The sequence below is a fragment of the Ochotona princeps genome, chromosome 30 (genome assembly GCF_030435755.1).
Source record: "Ochotona princeps isolate mOchPri1 chromosome 30, mOchPri1.hap1, whole genome shotgun sequence".
NCBI classification, from domain to species: domain Eukaryota; kingdom Metazoa; phylum Chordata; class Mammalia; order Lagomorpha; family Ochotonidae; genus Ochotona; species Ochotona princeps.
In genome coordinates, this window is record NC_080861.1 from 20,521,512 (window position 1) to 20,537,238 (window position 15,727).

General features: G+C 48.7%; 2 protein-coding genes across 3 annotated transcripts in view; both read right to left on the bottom strand.

The window, feature by feature from the left end:
• Positions 1-15,727, bottom strand: part of SLC22A14 (solute carrier family 22 member 14) — a 980,905-nt gene that overhangs the window by 246,247 nt on the left and 718,931 nt on the right. The window lies entirely within an intron of this gene.
• TMEM108 (transmembrane protein 108) overlaps positions 359-15,727 on the bottom strand; it is a 295,366-nt gene continuing 279,997 nt past the window's right edge. Inside the window, exons 4-6 of the mRNA XM_058657207.1 lie at positions 13,124-14,524; positions 5,086-5,240; positions 359-708 (exon numbers count right to left, since the gene is read on the bottom strand). Of these exons, the coding sequence (XP_058513190.1) occupies positions 586-708; positions 5,086-5,240; positions 13,124-14,524 (1,679 nt within the window). The 3' untranslated portion in view covers positions 359-585. The remainder of the gene's footprint in view (positions 709-5,085; positions 5,241-13,123; positions 14,525-15,727) is intronic.

The window sequence follows — 15,727 nt, forward strand, 5'->3', positions numbered from 1 at the left end:
CAGATGCCCAAAGTCTCCACAACGCATCTACTACCTGGAATGGCCTTGATGTCCCATGATGCACAGGTTCCATCCCCTGGGGGAACAAGCCGTTCGTTTCCTGCTTTGTGTCTGAGTTGGTCATCTTCCCCCAGGGGTCCCAGCTGCGTTAACCAGTGCGCAGCACGGAGGAGAACGTTTGGGTCACAAAAATGGAGAAGAACCAGTGCTTTGAGAATCACTCTGAGGAGGTTATATTTGTCCATTTTAACATTCAGCTTTCACATTCAGTCTCTTACCTCATCCGTTGGGGGATCTTAGGACCTCTAAGTGTTCATGAACACTTGTTAAGAGAAGCAATCAATGCAACCGCTTTGCTTAGAAATATCTTTATTTTATAAAGCCACAGATCGTTCTGCAAAGTTCTTTTTTAAAGCACACGTACAAAAAAAGATGTTGACAATTGTTAGGGGAAAAAAAAAAAGCTGAAATGTCTCTTATTCAGTCATAGTTACATAAAGGTTATATTTATAATATATATATATATTTGTATATTTATAATTTAGAGATGAAAAATAGAGAGGGGTAAAGCAAAGGCTGCTATAGTTAGATCTCAGAGACTTGATCATTTGCCACGAACAGTGTTTCTTGACAGAATGGATTCACAAGGACCATCCCAGTGTCGCGGTAGTCGCCGTTGGCTGGGGAGCGGGGTTCTGACAGCTGGTCCTGGACAAAGGCAGGAGATGAGACCGTGTGAGTTCCTGAGGAGGCTTTACCTAAACAAATGCACCTGCAAGCACTTATGTGGCGTGGCATCATCCCCTCCACCAGAACCAAGGGGCACAGCCTTGTCAGATTTCTATAGCGGCTTCCAGCCAAAGTTTCCTACCCTTGGCCCTACTGACAGAAATGGCACTGTTTTCTTTCCCGTGGCTATGGAGGCTAAATGCATGACCTGAAGAGCTCCCAGCTTCCTGTTCAGTAAAACTCAGCTCCCCGAGAGTATAGACTTTACCTCTTGCCTGTTTGTCTCACAGACCACTGGGAAACCTCACTTTTCCTGAACACCTTACACTCACCAAACACCCTCTTTCCCTACTGCCTGTGCTTAGAGGCTAACAAACCAGTCATCTGCAAGGGAGAACTCTCCACTCTCAAATACCCAGGCCTGCTCAGAATTCTTGTCCCACTTGCTCTAACACCAGAAGTGCCAAGTTGCACAGATCTGAATCTCTGAGTGCCAGTTACCTGGATGGCAGTAAGATGCTCTCAACTAGCAAAGGCTGTGAGCATTTGGGGGCTCCTCGGTAGCTAACAGATTCAGATCTAGGCATGAATTTAGGTGGAAACAAGAAAATTCATAGCTCTTCCCAATTCTAGACGGCTGCCGCAGCAACGCAACACCAGACCTATCCATGCCACAGCTGTTTAGGAAAGTCATCATTTCAAGAAGCCACGGTCCTATGAAAAATTATTTCTAAACCAAACAAATTGCTTATGAGACATGCTTCATCTCTATAGATCATGGGAGTGGGGGGAGAAGAGATGACTCTGTTGGCAAAGGACAAATAATCTCTTCCATGTCTAACATCAGCTTCGGAAGGGTGGACGTGAGGCCAGGCGCTGTTCACTCGGGAAAGTGGCTGTGAGTCAGAGAGGGGATGTGTCGAGGCTGGGCTGGGCTGGGCTGGCGAAGGGAATTTGGAGGCTTAGAGGTGGTTGCTGTCTCTAGTTTCACAACGGAAGTGTACATCAAAAGCGAACCATGCGGGTATGCTTCAGCGTGGGAAAAAAAAGAGAAAGCCCTTCAGGAAATAATCCAGGCAAAAATGAAGAAGAAAGGAGAAGACAAGGGAGGCGACAAGGGGCAGGGAAGCGAAGGAACGGGAAAAGAATGGGAATTTCCAAGCACCCTTCCAGCATCATCGTTTTGCCTACTGTACAGACAGATTCGTGTTTTGCTGCTGTCATCAAGAGCGCAGGGGAGCAGGACAGAGAAACGCGCTTAGACAAAGCATTTGGCAGCTCCAAAGTTGGCAGACAGAGAGAGGAGATGGTAAGAGCACATTCAAGGGTGCAGAACATTGTAGAACACAACCAGGACCCTGGCAACACCGTATGGGGGGGTTTACGACACACTTCTGCCCCCGGCTGTCTGCCTCTCTGCTCCCAGTTGCCAGCCTTGGCCCTCAACTAGTGTGATCCCAGAGACTAAGAATGAATTGAAATATTGCTCTGAGTATAGCAGGATCATAGCAGTGGACTGCAAGGAGAGAAACAGTGATAGAATGCTCTCTGAAGCCAAACTGAGCTTGGTTCAGGAGCACCCTCTGTCATCAGAACCTGTGGCTTGCAGTGGCCTGGAGCTCTGTGTCAGAACGTGGATGTCCTATACGCAGGGCTTTATCCAGTGTGACTTTGCAAACAGAATAGGAATTGATTAGGGTTTCTGGGTTCACAGTCCATATTCAAAGTGAGGTCAGCCCCTTTGGTGACTTCCATGTTATGCTATAGTAGTACTTAGGAACACGTTGTTACCCTAAGCAGCTTGTCATTCTATCCCCAAGTTATTATTATCATTATTTTTCATTGAGAGGCAGAGACAAAGCCGGGAAGCTCCTTACTGGTTAACTATCCAAATCCCTGTAACAGCCTCTACGTATGCACACATCTGCGGTGTACCAGGCTTCGGGCTGGGTGACGGAAGTGAACAAAATTCATAGTTCAATCACGTGATGGTCCTTATCATGTAGCTGCCACCTGTCAGGCATTGTTTAGCGCTCTGCGGATAGTAAACACAACAGAGTTTATGTTCTGGCGAGGGAGCCAGACCACAGACCAGTCACCAGAAAGACAGTGGATACAATATGCTAATGGAACGTGCTCTGAAGGGAAGCCACGGTGGGCAGGGACAGAGAAGATGGTGGGGGCTCTAAACAATACAAAGCAGGCAGTGAAGATCTCTCCAAGGCTGGGATGCATGAATAGGGACCTGAGAGAGATAAAGAATAAGGCAGCAGAATAGCAGCTCAAGCAGGTTCAAAGTCAACCTTGGTTGGAGTGGCAGTGAGGGGAGGGGCGAGGGGAGGCACAGAGGGAGAGCGCTGCTTGTTGGAGCAAAGCCAGAAATCAGTGTGGCTTCAGTCAATGATCAGGGTCTGGGAGGTGAGCAGCTGGGTTTGATGTGCCAGCTGTGGCTGAGGCAGACACGAGGCCCAGCTGTTCTCCAACAGTTGGCAGAGCATGAAGCACTTGGAGACTTCGCTTTCAGAAGCTATCAAGGCAGTCACAGAGTGAGAGAGGAAAGGGGCTCAGGCCCAGGGAGCAGTAGAGCCAATGAGAAGAGTTCTTCCTCTAGGGCTCGGGGATAGTGGGATGTAACGTGTGCCAGGAAAGTCAGTTCCTGTGACCCAAGTGGACACATCAGGTAAGTGTTGGGACTTAGAGGAAGAGGCGAAATCAAGAGCTCAGTTTGGGTACACATTGGACACGTACTGGAAGTGACCTGGACCAGAACCTGCAGTTCAGGGGAAGAAGCAAGGCCACGGTCAAAATTCTGGAGTTCATGATGCAGAGACTGCACTGACACCATAAATCTATGGCGAGATGAGGGGCCATGGCAGGACTGAGCCTAGGCCATGAGTGACCAGAGGTAGGGAAAGGACAAGAAAGCAATGATAGGGGTTCAGAAGAAACTGCCAAGAGGTAAAGGGAGGGCCAGAGGGAATGGGGCCCTGCTGCCTTTGAAAAAGTTTTAGGGAGGAAATGACTGACTGTCAGAATTGCTGCTAAAGCAGTCAGACAAGCGCACGGGGTTCACCACTGGGCTCAGCAACACGGAAGTCACTGGTTATGTGTATGGGGGAAGAGCCGGCCCACACTGTAACATTAGCTCAATAATCACATTGCTCATAAATTCCATGATGAAAAAACATCACAACGGGGGGGGGGGGGCAGAATCTAGTCTAGTAGGTGAGGAAGGCCTCCCAAGGAAGTGACATTTAGACTGGGCCTTGCGTGACAGGCATGGGTCACCGAAATGACGGAAGGGAGTGGTGGGGAGGGACAGAAGACACACTACTACAGGAGGGACCAGCTCAGGTACAGATCTGGAGTGAGTGTGATGTCATTCATCGCTGTGAAGGAGCAGGAAGAAACTCACTGTGGCTGGAGCTTAACAAATGAGGGGGACTGGAGGCATTCTGTAAGGCTGGACAACTGGGCTAGGGGTAGGCCTGCCCACTGGGCCTGTAAAAGGCTGAATTTCAGCTTCAGGACAAGGGGGAGTGATTGCAGGGTTCTGGGCTTGGGGACAAGGTGACCATATCTATACTGGCCAAAATCATCAGGCTGCTGTGGGGTAGATCTAAGGGGGGGGGATGTGAAGATGAGCCCCCGCAGGAACACTTCTTCGTTCCCACTGCCTCCGCTCAGCTGCCCACCACCCTCCTTATCCGTGGCAACTGCATCGTCACTGGTCTATTAATAGTCTGTTGTTCTACCTGCCTTGTCTCCATTCACCCGCCCATCACACCACCTTTCCGCTCCCTCCTTTTCCATTCCCAAGTATCATTTTTAGAGGATTTTTACTGGACATCAGCATGGTCCTTCTAAAACTAGGTCACCCAGACTCAAAGCTCTCAATGATCCTCTGCTGTCCCCACCGAACACTAAAATCTGTAACGACCGTTCAGGTGTGTGTCTGACTTGCCCCTTTATCTTGCTTTTGTACGCCACCCTGACCTCTGCCCCATCCTCCACCTGATGAGAACAGGAAAAATGAGCTCTGTGGTCATCTGCGGCTCCCAGGGGCCAGCTGCAATTCCCAGTGCAGCTCATCCCCAGTCCTCTGTTACCCCACACCCAGCGCACTTCCACCTGCTCTCAGATACCTCCTTTGCCGGAGCATCTATTCAAGCCCAGCATCCTCTGTAGTAGATTCTGGGAGGGTCTTCCATACCCTGTCTGCAACTCTTCCTGGGATCCCCCTAACTTATGCTCTTTCTGTGTGAATCTGTGATTTGCTTCTCAATCACATCTCAGAATCTAAGCCTCTTGAGAGCAAGCTATTATCTTCACAATCTCCAGGGGGCGCCTGCTTACCTCAGAGGTCTCCAGGGACTGGATCTCCCTGGGTAGCTCCACAGCATGCCTGTTGAAGTAGTCCATGGTGATGGCGTTGTTCCAGTAGCTCAGGTTGTTCTCAGGGTTGGCCGTCTTCTTTTTCCTCCTCAGGCAACATACTGTCATCAGGATGGCTATGGAGAGAGACTGAGTCAGGAGCCGGAAATATGAGGACAGAGTCCACTCAGCCAGTAATAAATGCCTGACCTCAGGTAGGGCTATGGAGGGTATATATTCAGGCACTTGCCCTTTTCAGCATCCATTTGTTCTTTTAACCTAGGTCTATATGTGCTGAGCACCTGCTCTGAGACATAATCTGTTAGAGTGAACCAAAGGCCTAGGCCTCCTTGTTTTTGAGTGCCTATTCTAGCACATACGTGGAGGAGTGTCGAGGCAGGGGTCAGGTCAGACAATTTATGCAAAAGTAAATGAATGCATAAGGTAAACTGAGAGTGATTAAAAAAAAAGGCTATTTGAAGACAATGAAGAGGCAAGGAGGGGAGCAAGGATAAGGAAACTTTCTATTTTAGAGTCAGCATGTGAAGTCACTGAGGAGGTGATCTTGAAGACTGGAGACTGGAAATGCAGTCCAAGGGAGTTAGTCATGTGTGGTATGTTCCAAGTGGGAAAACACAGAATGTGCAAAGGGCTTAAGATGGAATTTTCTCAGCATGCTTGGAGAGAAAAAAGCAGTTCCAGGATAGAGTAAGACGGGAGATAAGGCCAGAGCAGGGCTTACAGCTGCACCCAAAGGGCAAGGAACTGGCATGTAATTTGGTTCCATCTTTGGATGCTGCAGCCCTGCTCCCTGAGTCTTACCAAGAAAGGTCTTTTGCTTGCTCAGTGGGACGGTCACTAAAGTTTTGCTGCATACAGCATGAAGCACACCTCGAGCTGTAGTCCTGGGGAAAGCAGATTTCTCCAGAGTTGGGGGCTAGCAGAAAGAAGGGCAGGGCACAGTGGAGCTGACACGCAAACTCTTGACTTCCACAAAGGGCTGACAGCAGAGGCTTCCGGAACAACTCCACAGGGCAGATCTGAGACTTGATAAAATAGTTTCTCTGCACATCACACTGTACCTCTCCCCAGCCCTAGCTGGCAACTCCACAGGACTTAGAACTTGGGGGCACAGTTCTAGGCATATAAGAAATATAACCTATGGAGTCAAAACTGCTAGGGCTTAAAATCTGCCAAGATCAGCAAAATTATACTTCAACACAACAAATGGCTAAATACTAAAATGAAATAGACACGAGACAGCTGAATGGTACCTTATAGCCATTTTAAGGTATATGGCAGCCGGCCCTGTATATAAACTAAAATTGAAATGTCAATGAGCTAATCATAGGTTGTGGTTAAGAACTTGCTTTTTTTTTTTTTTTTAAACATACTGGTTACTCACAACCATGTCAATTCCATAATGTTGCAAACTGCTGTTGATGTTATATTGGGACTCTTAATTGACTGGGATGATATTCTACCAGCTCTAACTTCGGACCAGAAATGGTCTCCCCAAGAAACTGTTCAACCCATCTGGACAACAAAGAGCTGGACTCTATGCTTGGTACACGTATGCAAGGAAAGAATCTTGATTGAATTTGAACTGTAATACTGCATCAAGGTGGAGGAATCCACCAGGGGGGAGGGGCGTGGGGGGGGGATTCCCAGAGCCTATGAAACTGTCACATAATGCAAAATAATTAATAATAATAAAAAAACTGCTAGGGTTTCCAGCTTATAGAGAGAAAACTGAGGCACAGAGAGGCAAGGGGGTGGACATGCTGAAGAGCAAATCCAGGCAGCGGGGCTACGAAGTCCATGCTCTGGCTGATACATAAACCTCCCTAAAGCCCTGCATCCCCCAGCACAAATGGCTTCAGCTTCTTGGGTTGTGTGGGGACCTGGATGCTCAGTCTCTGAGACCCACGGGACCCCTGGGAAAGAAGCCTGTCTGGGTTTTATTGATGAATCAAGTGTACAGACTTGCTTGGGCATGCTGCAGAAAGGTGAACCAATGACAACCTGAGAGAAGCTCTTAGGAGAAGCCAGTGCATGCGCAATGAGCACATCCCGCTGCAGGTTCACCATCATCAGGGCCTCCCAGGATCTGAAACAGCAAGCCAGTGGCGGGCAGGTTTATATTTGACACCCTGGCAGTGCCAGCTAACTGCAACACCAGCACCAGAGGGCAGCAGAGGAGCAGTCGTCCCTATAGGAATCATGGCCAGAATTGGGGTGGATGGATGCTGGCGCTGGGTAATTGCAACGGTACAGACCGGAAGTTTGGAGGCCCAGCCCTGAACCCCATGGACTGATGGAATAATTCTGCAGCCTTCCTTTTAGCTGCTAGCTTTGCTGGCGTCTCAACCTGAAGGAGACTCTGAACAGGTCAAAATACAAGGTGCATGCTATGTCATGTGGTCCACTTTGATTAAAACAAAACAAAACAAAAAACCCCCCAACAAACCAAAAACATCTACCTCATTTACCACTACTCCAGACCCTTTTTAACAAACCTTTAAACAACATGCAAGTTTCTATATGAGCTCAAGGGAATTTCAGAGATTAGTTGGTACAGAGTTTTCCAAATTTTGTGGGTTTCTTCCTCCCTTCCTCCCTTCCTTCCAAAGCAGCTTCTCTTCAAAGGTTGAAGAGAAAAAGGGGGCAAGGAAAAGGATGTTAAAAAAAAAAAAACCATGTTCATGAGCCAGATGTATGGTTTACACATTTTCCTGAGACTACTTATGTCTCCAATCTACTAAACAAACAGGATCAAGGTTGTTGATGTGATCTTGGCTATTGCCCACTCAGTCTGGTGAAAGGATGTGAATTCAAACAATAATCCACTTTGTGCATCATTTGAGTCGGTTCCGAAAGCTTTCCCAGCCTCGGCTTTCTCTGGGAAGATTGAAGGAATTTAGTAGCAGTTGACACAGTCCCTGGATTACAGCAGATGCCAATGCGTCCCTACCCCCATGCTACATTTTTATTCTATAAATGGAACAGGAACCCAGGGAGGAGTTCTTCAAAGACATGCGGCTAGCCAAGGCCTGTAAGAGGTAGCAGAATCCATGTCTTCTGATCTCCACGCTAGCACTTCTACCAGGCACATTACTTCTGTGCAGAGGCCTGGGCCTCTTTTGAAGGTCAGACGCACGGATCCTGCCTCCTGGGAAGCGCGGCCACTGTTGCAAGCAGGCCTAGGAGCTGGAACAGTGAGTTCTATTTGTGCTTTCTCCCCAATTTGCTCTCAGTGTTCCTGGCCTGTGGGGATTACACCCCGTAGGCTGTCAGTGCTCCTGGCCTCATGAGATGCTCCCCAGGAAGTTTCATTTACTGCAAGTCAGCCTGGCTACAGGTGCAGCGCACCTTGGAGTCAAAGGCATAGGTTCAAGTCATGACTCTAACCTAGTATCGCATCTGGTAGGCCACTCCTCTGGAAAATACAGACTTCATGAGACTGTAACGGGAATCAAAGAGACAACGGAATGAAAAAGACCAAGCATGGTGTCTGACACAGGATATGCCCAATGACTTGGAATTCTCATGCTTCTAGCATCCCCCCAAAAGAGAATCTACAAAACAAAGGTTGGGCCTCAATGACCGCTGGGTGACTCAAGGCTAGAGCTCCACCTGCGGTTTAGGACTTTCGTTATTTCAGTGGCTGGACCTTTCATCAAAGAGAGCAAAGTATAACACAAAATGATGGTGTCTCTAATCCAATCCCTGTGTTTTATAATCTCTTTAACCCACCAGCAACTGTCTGAGGATGGAGCTACTGCTCATTCTATTTACAGAAGTGGTAACCGTAGGTCATGGAAATGACCAACACTAAGCTTAATCACACAGCTGATTATCCTAACTTCAACCCAAGTCTCTAAAGTGACTTGTAGGTTGGTGCTCATTGTCCTATATTGTCCTAGACACTAGAAGAAGCATAGAAGAAGTCAGGGTTGTAGAGAAGTTTTGTAAAACAACAAAGCCCTGAAAATATATATTGGTAGCCAATCCCTTTCTCCACACAGCTTAACAGCTTCAACTTTTCTTGTTTTTCTGAAAGCAACAGCCACTCAGTCGTCAGACGTGGCAGAAACGTTCTCATGTTTTCAAACAGGTAAGCTTTCTTGGTTTCCCAGGAGTGTCCATGAGGACTCATCAACGGCTCTATAGATGTATGACAACAAGCAGGACCATTGATTTTCAGAAGGAGCCCTGGGAAGCACCCTCACATTGCCGGGGGAGGCTCTCCTGCAGGTGGTAGGGCCTGTTGTATGGGTATAAACAGAAATGAGGCCTCCTGGGCCGCCAAGGAGCCAACCTTCTCAGCCAACAGCTATCTCTAGCTCTCTGGCCTTTTTGATCATGCATTGTAAGCCCTAGCAACGGCAAGATTAATAATAATCACTAAAAGATTACTTTGTCCACAGCAGACAATGGGAAAGACCTTACACAAAGTCTCTGATCTTACAAGTCTTTGAGGTAGGTGTTGAAGCATTCCATGAAAAAGCCCCATTCAGGTTGCCCAGTGAAGGCAACAAGCAGATGGAAAGCCCAGCTGTGGTGCCTTATTGCCAAGTCATGACTTCCTGTCACAGGGAGATATTTCTGTATTGGTACAGGGCACAATTCCTTGACCAGCTCAAGAACTCCCACTGGCCTGGCAGAAAATTTCTTAGAACTGCTCCACAGTTTGAGATCCCCCTGTTCCCCAAAACTTCATGGATGGCAGGCCTATGCTGTCATCTGGGGCTATCCTTGCCTACGTGGGCCCTTTCAAAACACTTTGTGAATGATTCTCCCATAATTCTCTTGCAGCCTAACCCTGTTTTAGTGTTTACCTCTTGAAACATTCAAGTTAACCTCATGGACACTAGTCCCGATTACAAACAAGAAAACATTGGATCTATATTTAAATAGGCTCCATAGTCGATGAGTGGTACCAGCTAGAACCGCACATATACAGCTGTATTTGTTTTATATACAGGAAACCATAAACCAGCAAAAGGAAGGCGGTGGTGCCAGTGTGAGGGGTGAGCTAGAGCCGGGGACAGTCGTTTCCTTCTGTTGGAGATCAAGAAAGCAGGCAAGGGGGACTTGAAAGATGTGGAAGTAAACCAGGCTAGACACCATGCAAAGGCTACATATACAATAAGCCAGTTGGAAGGCTCAGTGACTGACTTCCCAGCCAGGCAGATAGGACTAGCACATAGAAGAGGGGTGGGAGGGTCTGGCCCAAGCACCAAGGCAGCCCCAAGTATGGTTGGAATTCAACAAATTTTAACTGGTTAATATCTAACTGCTCATTTTGTATTGTCCATGAGTGATGTTACAAATGTCCAAAATGGCCCTTGGCATAAATATTTTCCCTCTGCTCAAACAGAAAGAGGTTCCTACTCTGTAGTGCTAGCTGAGAGGTACGTAAGAGCTGTCATAGGCTGCAGCCAAGGCGATACTCCTTGGACAACCTAGCCTGGCTCTCTGTGTTTCTCCCTTGTCCTCCTTATGTTGGTCCATTAGCCCCAGGGAGATAAGCCACTTGGCCACACCTCTTTCTGGTTCCAATATCTTATCTTGCTTCACTGGCTAGAGTTGTTCTGACCTGTTTTTGTCTATAATTATCCCAGAGTGTTGGGATAATGGAGAGGTGTTGTCCTGCTTCTGCCAGGCTCAACTCAGACTGGTTATAAAGAACATCTATATAAACTTATAACTGACACCAGTTTCTCGATGTCAGCTTCCATAAATCCCCAGGGCCTCACACTGGGGCTGGGTGAAGACATTCTCAAGAATGCAAGTGACACAGAGGCAGGAAAGCCTGTGGAAATTCAGAGCCTGTGACAAGGTGAGCAAGGACTGATCCTGCACGAGCCCAGCAACGAGTCAGTAAATGCCATGTGTCCTGATGGTGGCAGCAGAGACAAGCTCAGCAGTCACAAGCTTCTTGCTCCAGTCAAGCTGCCTGGAACAATCTTTATTTTTAGCACCTTTAAAAAACCAGTGTCTGGCAGGGCTCAGCCATGTCTCAGAGCCCCGGCACAGTTACCCTTCCAGCCACTAGGTGGAGCTCATGGTCTATTTGCCTTCTCAGGCAAGCTGAAGCAGAGCCAGGGCCAATGCCGGTCTCCCTGGCAAAGGGGTCTCATGGTTGCTACCAACTCAGCTGCCTGGAATATCTGGGAAATTACCAAAGGGTAAGGTGCTTTAACCTCTGGGGCTTTAGGATAAAGGGAACCAGCAGGAAGATCAGAAACTCGGCACTGGAGAGGTGCGTTTACCCAAATGATCAGATGAGGCTGGATTGTACAAAGAGCTAAAAATAACAGGACAGACATTGGAAGAACATGTTTCTACCAGTGTCCATCTCACCGGGATCTTTGCAAGGCTAATGATAGTCCAAAAAACTTAGGGGTCATGATCAAGGACATGTGATTAATAGGGAGGTAGCCATGGCAGAGGTTGGGGCCTTGCTCAGCGCAAGTTTATGTAAGCTTCTTGGGCAGGTGATGGAATGGTGGGACAGAAGCCAATGGTCACAGGGGTTACGAGAGTTCTATGTTCCTAAGAAAGCAGTGTGCTTTATCCTCAGCACCTGAAGACACATTCCAACAGGCTAGGAGCACTCAGCTTTGTAGCAAGATCTAATCTGATTTCAAATCCTAGTATCTAGCAAAAGGGCTGTGCAAAGTCAAGACCATATTAGAATGGTAAAATCCTGCTAGGTGTGGTCTTCGGGGGAACAGGCTAGGCTTGCTCTACAGTCACCCATCCCACAGGAAGAGCAGGTGCTGAAAGTTGGAGAGAGAGCTACACATCTCTGATTTCCCCGGTTACTGACACAGTGCCTCTCACACACTGTTAATGCAGGAAATACTCATCATGAGTTCTCTCTGCCATGGCCAGGCATAAGAAAGAATGCTGTCTTAGGCATTCCTGTGTGGATAGCAGGTGTGGAGGTGGTTGGCTGGGGTGGGCAGACCCAGGGCAGTGCACCCTGTTGAGGACCACCTGAAGGGACTGGGATGAACAGTTTAGACAGAAAGAAATCTCTCTGCAAATCACTTGAGATGCTTCAGGGGTTATGCAACTGTTTTGTGTGGTGTCCGAAAGTTACAAAGAAGAAATTGCAAGCAAACAAATTCCAGGCCTGAAAGAGAGCTGGCTAGCAATCTGAGATAAAGGGAGAACGGGCTGTCCAAGGAGTGAGTTCAGAGCAGTCAGAAGAGGATTTGGTTCAAGGGTAGCTTGATGCTAACTATCTGTGGTGGAGGTGAGTACAGTGAGCATTCTGAAAGGTTATGAAAAAAAATCAAGAATTAAAGACAAGCAAAAAAGGAAGATTAAAGGAAGCCTGACTGTTAGGCTCCTTACACGAGACATCAGGGGCATAGCTCATGACTTCTCATTCACAAAGAAAAAGGAAGACCTTGTGGGGGGCAAAAATCCAATGTGGAAGTCCCTTGCACCAATTGGCACCAACTATAAACAACCAGAATGGGGGCAGAGGTTGTGGGCCAGGGTGAGCGCAGCTACAATCCACAGGAACTTTCAAACCTTAATTTAACTGCGATAGTATTTACGCAAAGGCTAGGAGAACTTCCCACCAGGTGAAAGCATCTCCTCTTTCTTGGGGGAAAGACAGAGGAAGGAAATTTGAAGGAGGACAGGAGAGAGAAGAGAAGAGAGATGGAGACAGGAGAGCGAGGCGAGGGCTTTGCTAGCCAGGGGCTGCAGATCTGAAAGCAGCAACCTTCCCTTGTGGTGTCCTGGTGCTGTCCAGGCACTGAAGGCAGCTCTTGTGGTAAGTATGCCGAGAGCTCTCTCAGCTCCCACCCAGTCCTGCTTCTCTGATCCCAGGGGAGCCAGGTCACTGGATGTGAGGCTTCTGTCCTGCTGACCTTGTTTCCTGGATGAGCTATGTGATGGCTGCTTAACTCTGCAGACAATTCTGAGGGTGAGTCATCTTGCTGTGGTTGAGGTATATTGGGAGGAGGGGTATGGGAGGAAGCAAGGCACTTACAGCAGGAAGAGATGGGTACACTGATGGCGAGGATCACCCAGGCAATGTCCATCTTGCTCAGGCAGATGGTGGCTCTGTGCTGGGGCTTGTCCCCTTCAGCCACATGTGAGATGTTCCCTGCGGTTCCAGGCCTCCAGGTTCCGGCAGGGACCAGGCGGTTGAGGAAGTTCCCTGTGGCTGTGGACAACACTGTGGAGAAAGGATGGGATCCCCTGTTGGCCATGGTGGGGGTGACTGTAGTTTCCTTCTCAACTCGAGAGACAGTGCCTTCTGGAACCCCAGGAGGCCGGGCTGGTGCCTGTGGGGTTGTGGATGTTCCCTGAGGAATCCCCTGGAAAGGGGCTGAGACACTGGCATGAAAGGCAGCCTGGGTGGGTCCTGTGGTGGCTGTGAAGACCCCAGAGCTGGCAGGCAGTGATCGGCTGATGCCAGGGGTGACAGCAAGCCAAGATTCACTGTGGCTGGGGCCATCCTGCAGGTCACCACGAGGAGGCTGAGAAGGCACTGGGGCAGGCTGTGGACGGGTCGGGGCACCTGAGGCTGCTGTGGTGTCCGGCTCCAGTCCTTGGCCAGTGAAAGTGGAACCACCACCCTGGTCTGCCCTGTTGAGGCCTAGCTTGTCCTCTGCTGGCAATAGAGGGTGGGTGGCTGGGGGCCAGAAAGTACTGCTGGGTGCTGTGGTTGCAGCCACTGTCTGGGACCGTGGTGAGGAGGAATAGTCCCAGAGTGGAGGTCTGGGGGTTAGGAAAGAGGTGTCTGATTCCACAGATCCTGTGAAGTTGCCTTTGTAGATCTGGAAGATCTTCCCCAGGGGGCGCTTCTGTCCCAGGTGTGTGGAGCTCTGATTTTGTCTCCGCTGGCCTTCCTTCCTCCCAGAGTGGCTGCCAGGTGCAGGAGGTACAGGGCGTGATGAGCTACCAGCCCCCTTTCGGGAAGAGCCAGGAGGCCTAGGAGGCCTCCGGGTGGTGGCCCGAGGGTGCTGCACTGTGCTCGGGTGGCTGGGGGCTTGGCCTGATGACTTTGTTGGCAGGACGGTGGGGTCAGCATTCCCTGGGGGGTGACCCTCTGAGAGGGCGGATGTGCTTGCCATGGCAGCTGGCAGGTGTCCCGTAGATAGGGGGCCTTCAGAATGGGGAGTGGTTGCCGTCGCCATGATGACAGAGCCTGTGTTTGCTGAAGGGTGCCCGTCTGCATGGGCCATCATTGATGTTGTGGGAGCTGCAGCCTGAGAGGAGGGTCCATTGGGATGGGATGTCAGCGTCATCATGGAAGGGTGTCTAGTAGAGTTGTGCAGCGTTGTCAGCATGGTGCCTGAGGAGAGGACCTTAAGAGATTCCCTGGGAGACGGTTCCTGGACAGCAAATACCAGTGCTTCGGTCAGTGCCAAGATCAGGAGGAAGCCTTAGGAGGGAGACAGAGAGAAGAGGTAAAACACCTGGGAACAGCTTGTAGGTGGGTCCTTCCTCACCATGACCTTGGACAGCTCTGTGCACTCAGGGAAGATGCCAGGAGCACTCCTGAGACCCAGGCTGCTAGAAATGGGTCAAACCCATTGGGTGGTTATCAGTCAGAACTTGCTGCGAAGAGAAATTTGTACCACATGAACCAGCTTAGCCAAAGTGGCTAGTCTCATCCTGCCACAAATGCCCTTTACCCGAGGGCAGCTTTTTGGAATATACTATGATTGGTGGAGGCTACACATTTCTCTTCTGCAACAAGATGGTGACCAAGGTCAGCTTGGCCCCACAGAAGCTGGCAATTCTGTGTGAGCCACTCAGACTGGAATGTGGAAGAGCTGGGAGAGCTTCTGTGCCCTTTTCCAATCCTCCATTTAAAACCAGACAACATTACAAATGGACAGATCTCTGTTCAGGTCCATGCACCAAACCATCTACACAAAAATGGCCCTGGGAGAGTTTGTGCTAGTTCACAAATAATCCAAAATTAGTATGTTTCAATGGGATAGGAGAGTGATAGGCCAGAGGGGGGGCACACGTTCTGAGCAGGGTGATCATATTAGGTGCCCACAAAGCATTTGATAGACTTTTGGAAGAGATGGTTGACTCTTCAAGCACCTAATGATATTTTATTTTATGTTATTGTTATTAGTATTAGCCACTTTTCCTATAGCACTCATGTGGCTGAACACTTCAGGAAAAAAACTCCATTGGTGATTTTTTTTTGAGCCCCTTTGAGTAGCAAGAGAGCTTCTCAATGTTAAAAACCAAGACTCTTGCATGTCAGCCAATGTGTAGACTCCCAGTTGAATGAGTTAAAAATATTTCTAAACATGTGTAGGTTTTATTAATCAAAATAGTATCCAACATTTCAAAATAGTACCTCATATAAACAGGAGACAAAGGATCTACTCAAGATTATAACTACACAATGGACTGTCACAACACATGGCTTAGCAACTACTAGTTTCAACTGTTGCATATTGGCCAGACAGTCTTTCAAGACTAGACTTGGACACGTTATGTTAACTGCTCCTTGTTCACAGTAGCCATCTTTCCTTCAGCCCCCACTCACCCTGTAGACTGGGTAGATATCTGTATCAATGTGATAACTCCTTTAGAACCTTTCTTCCCACCTTGAGGTTTC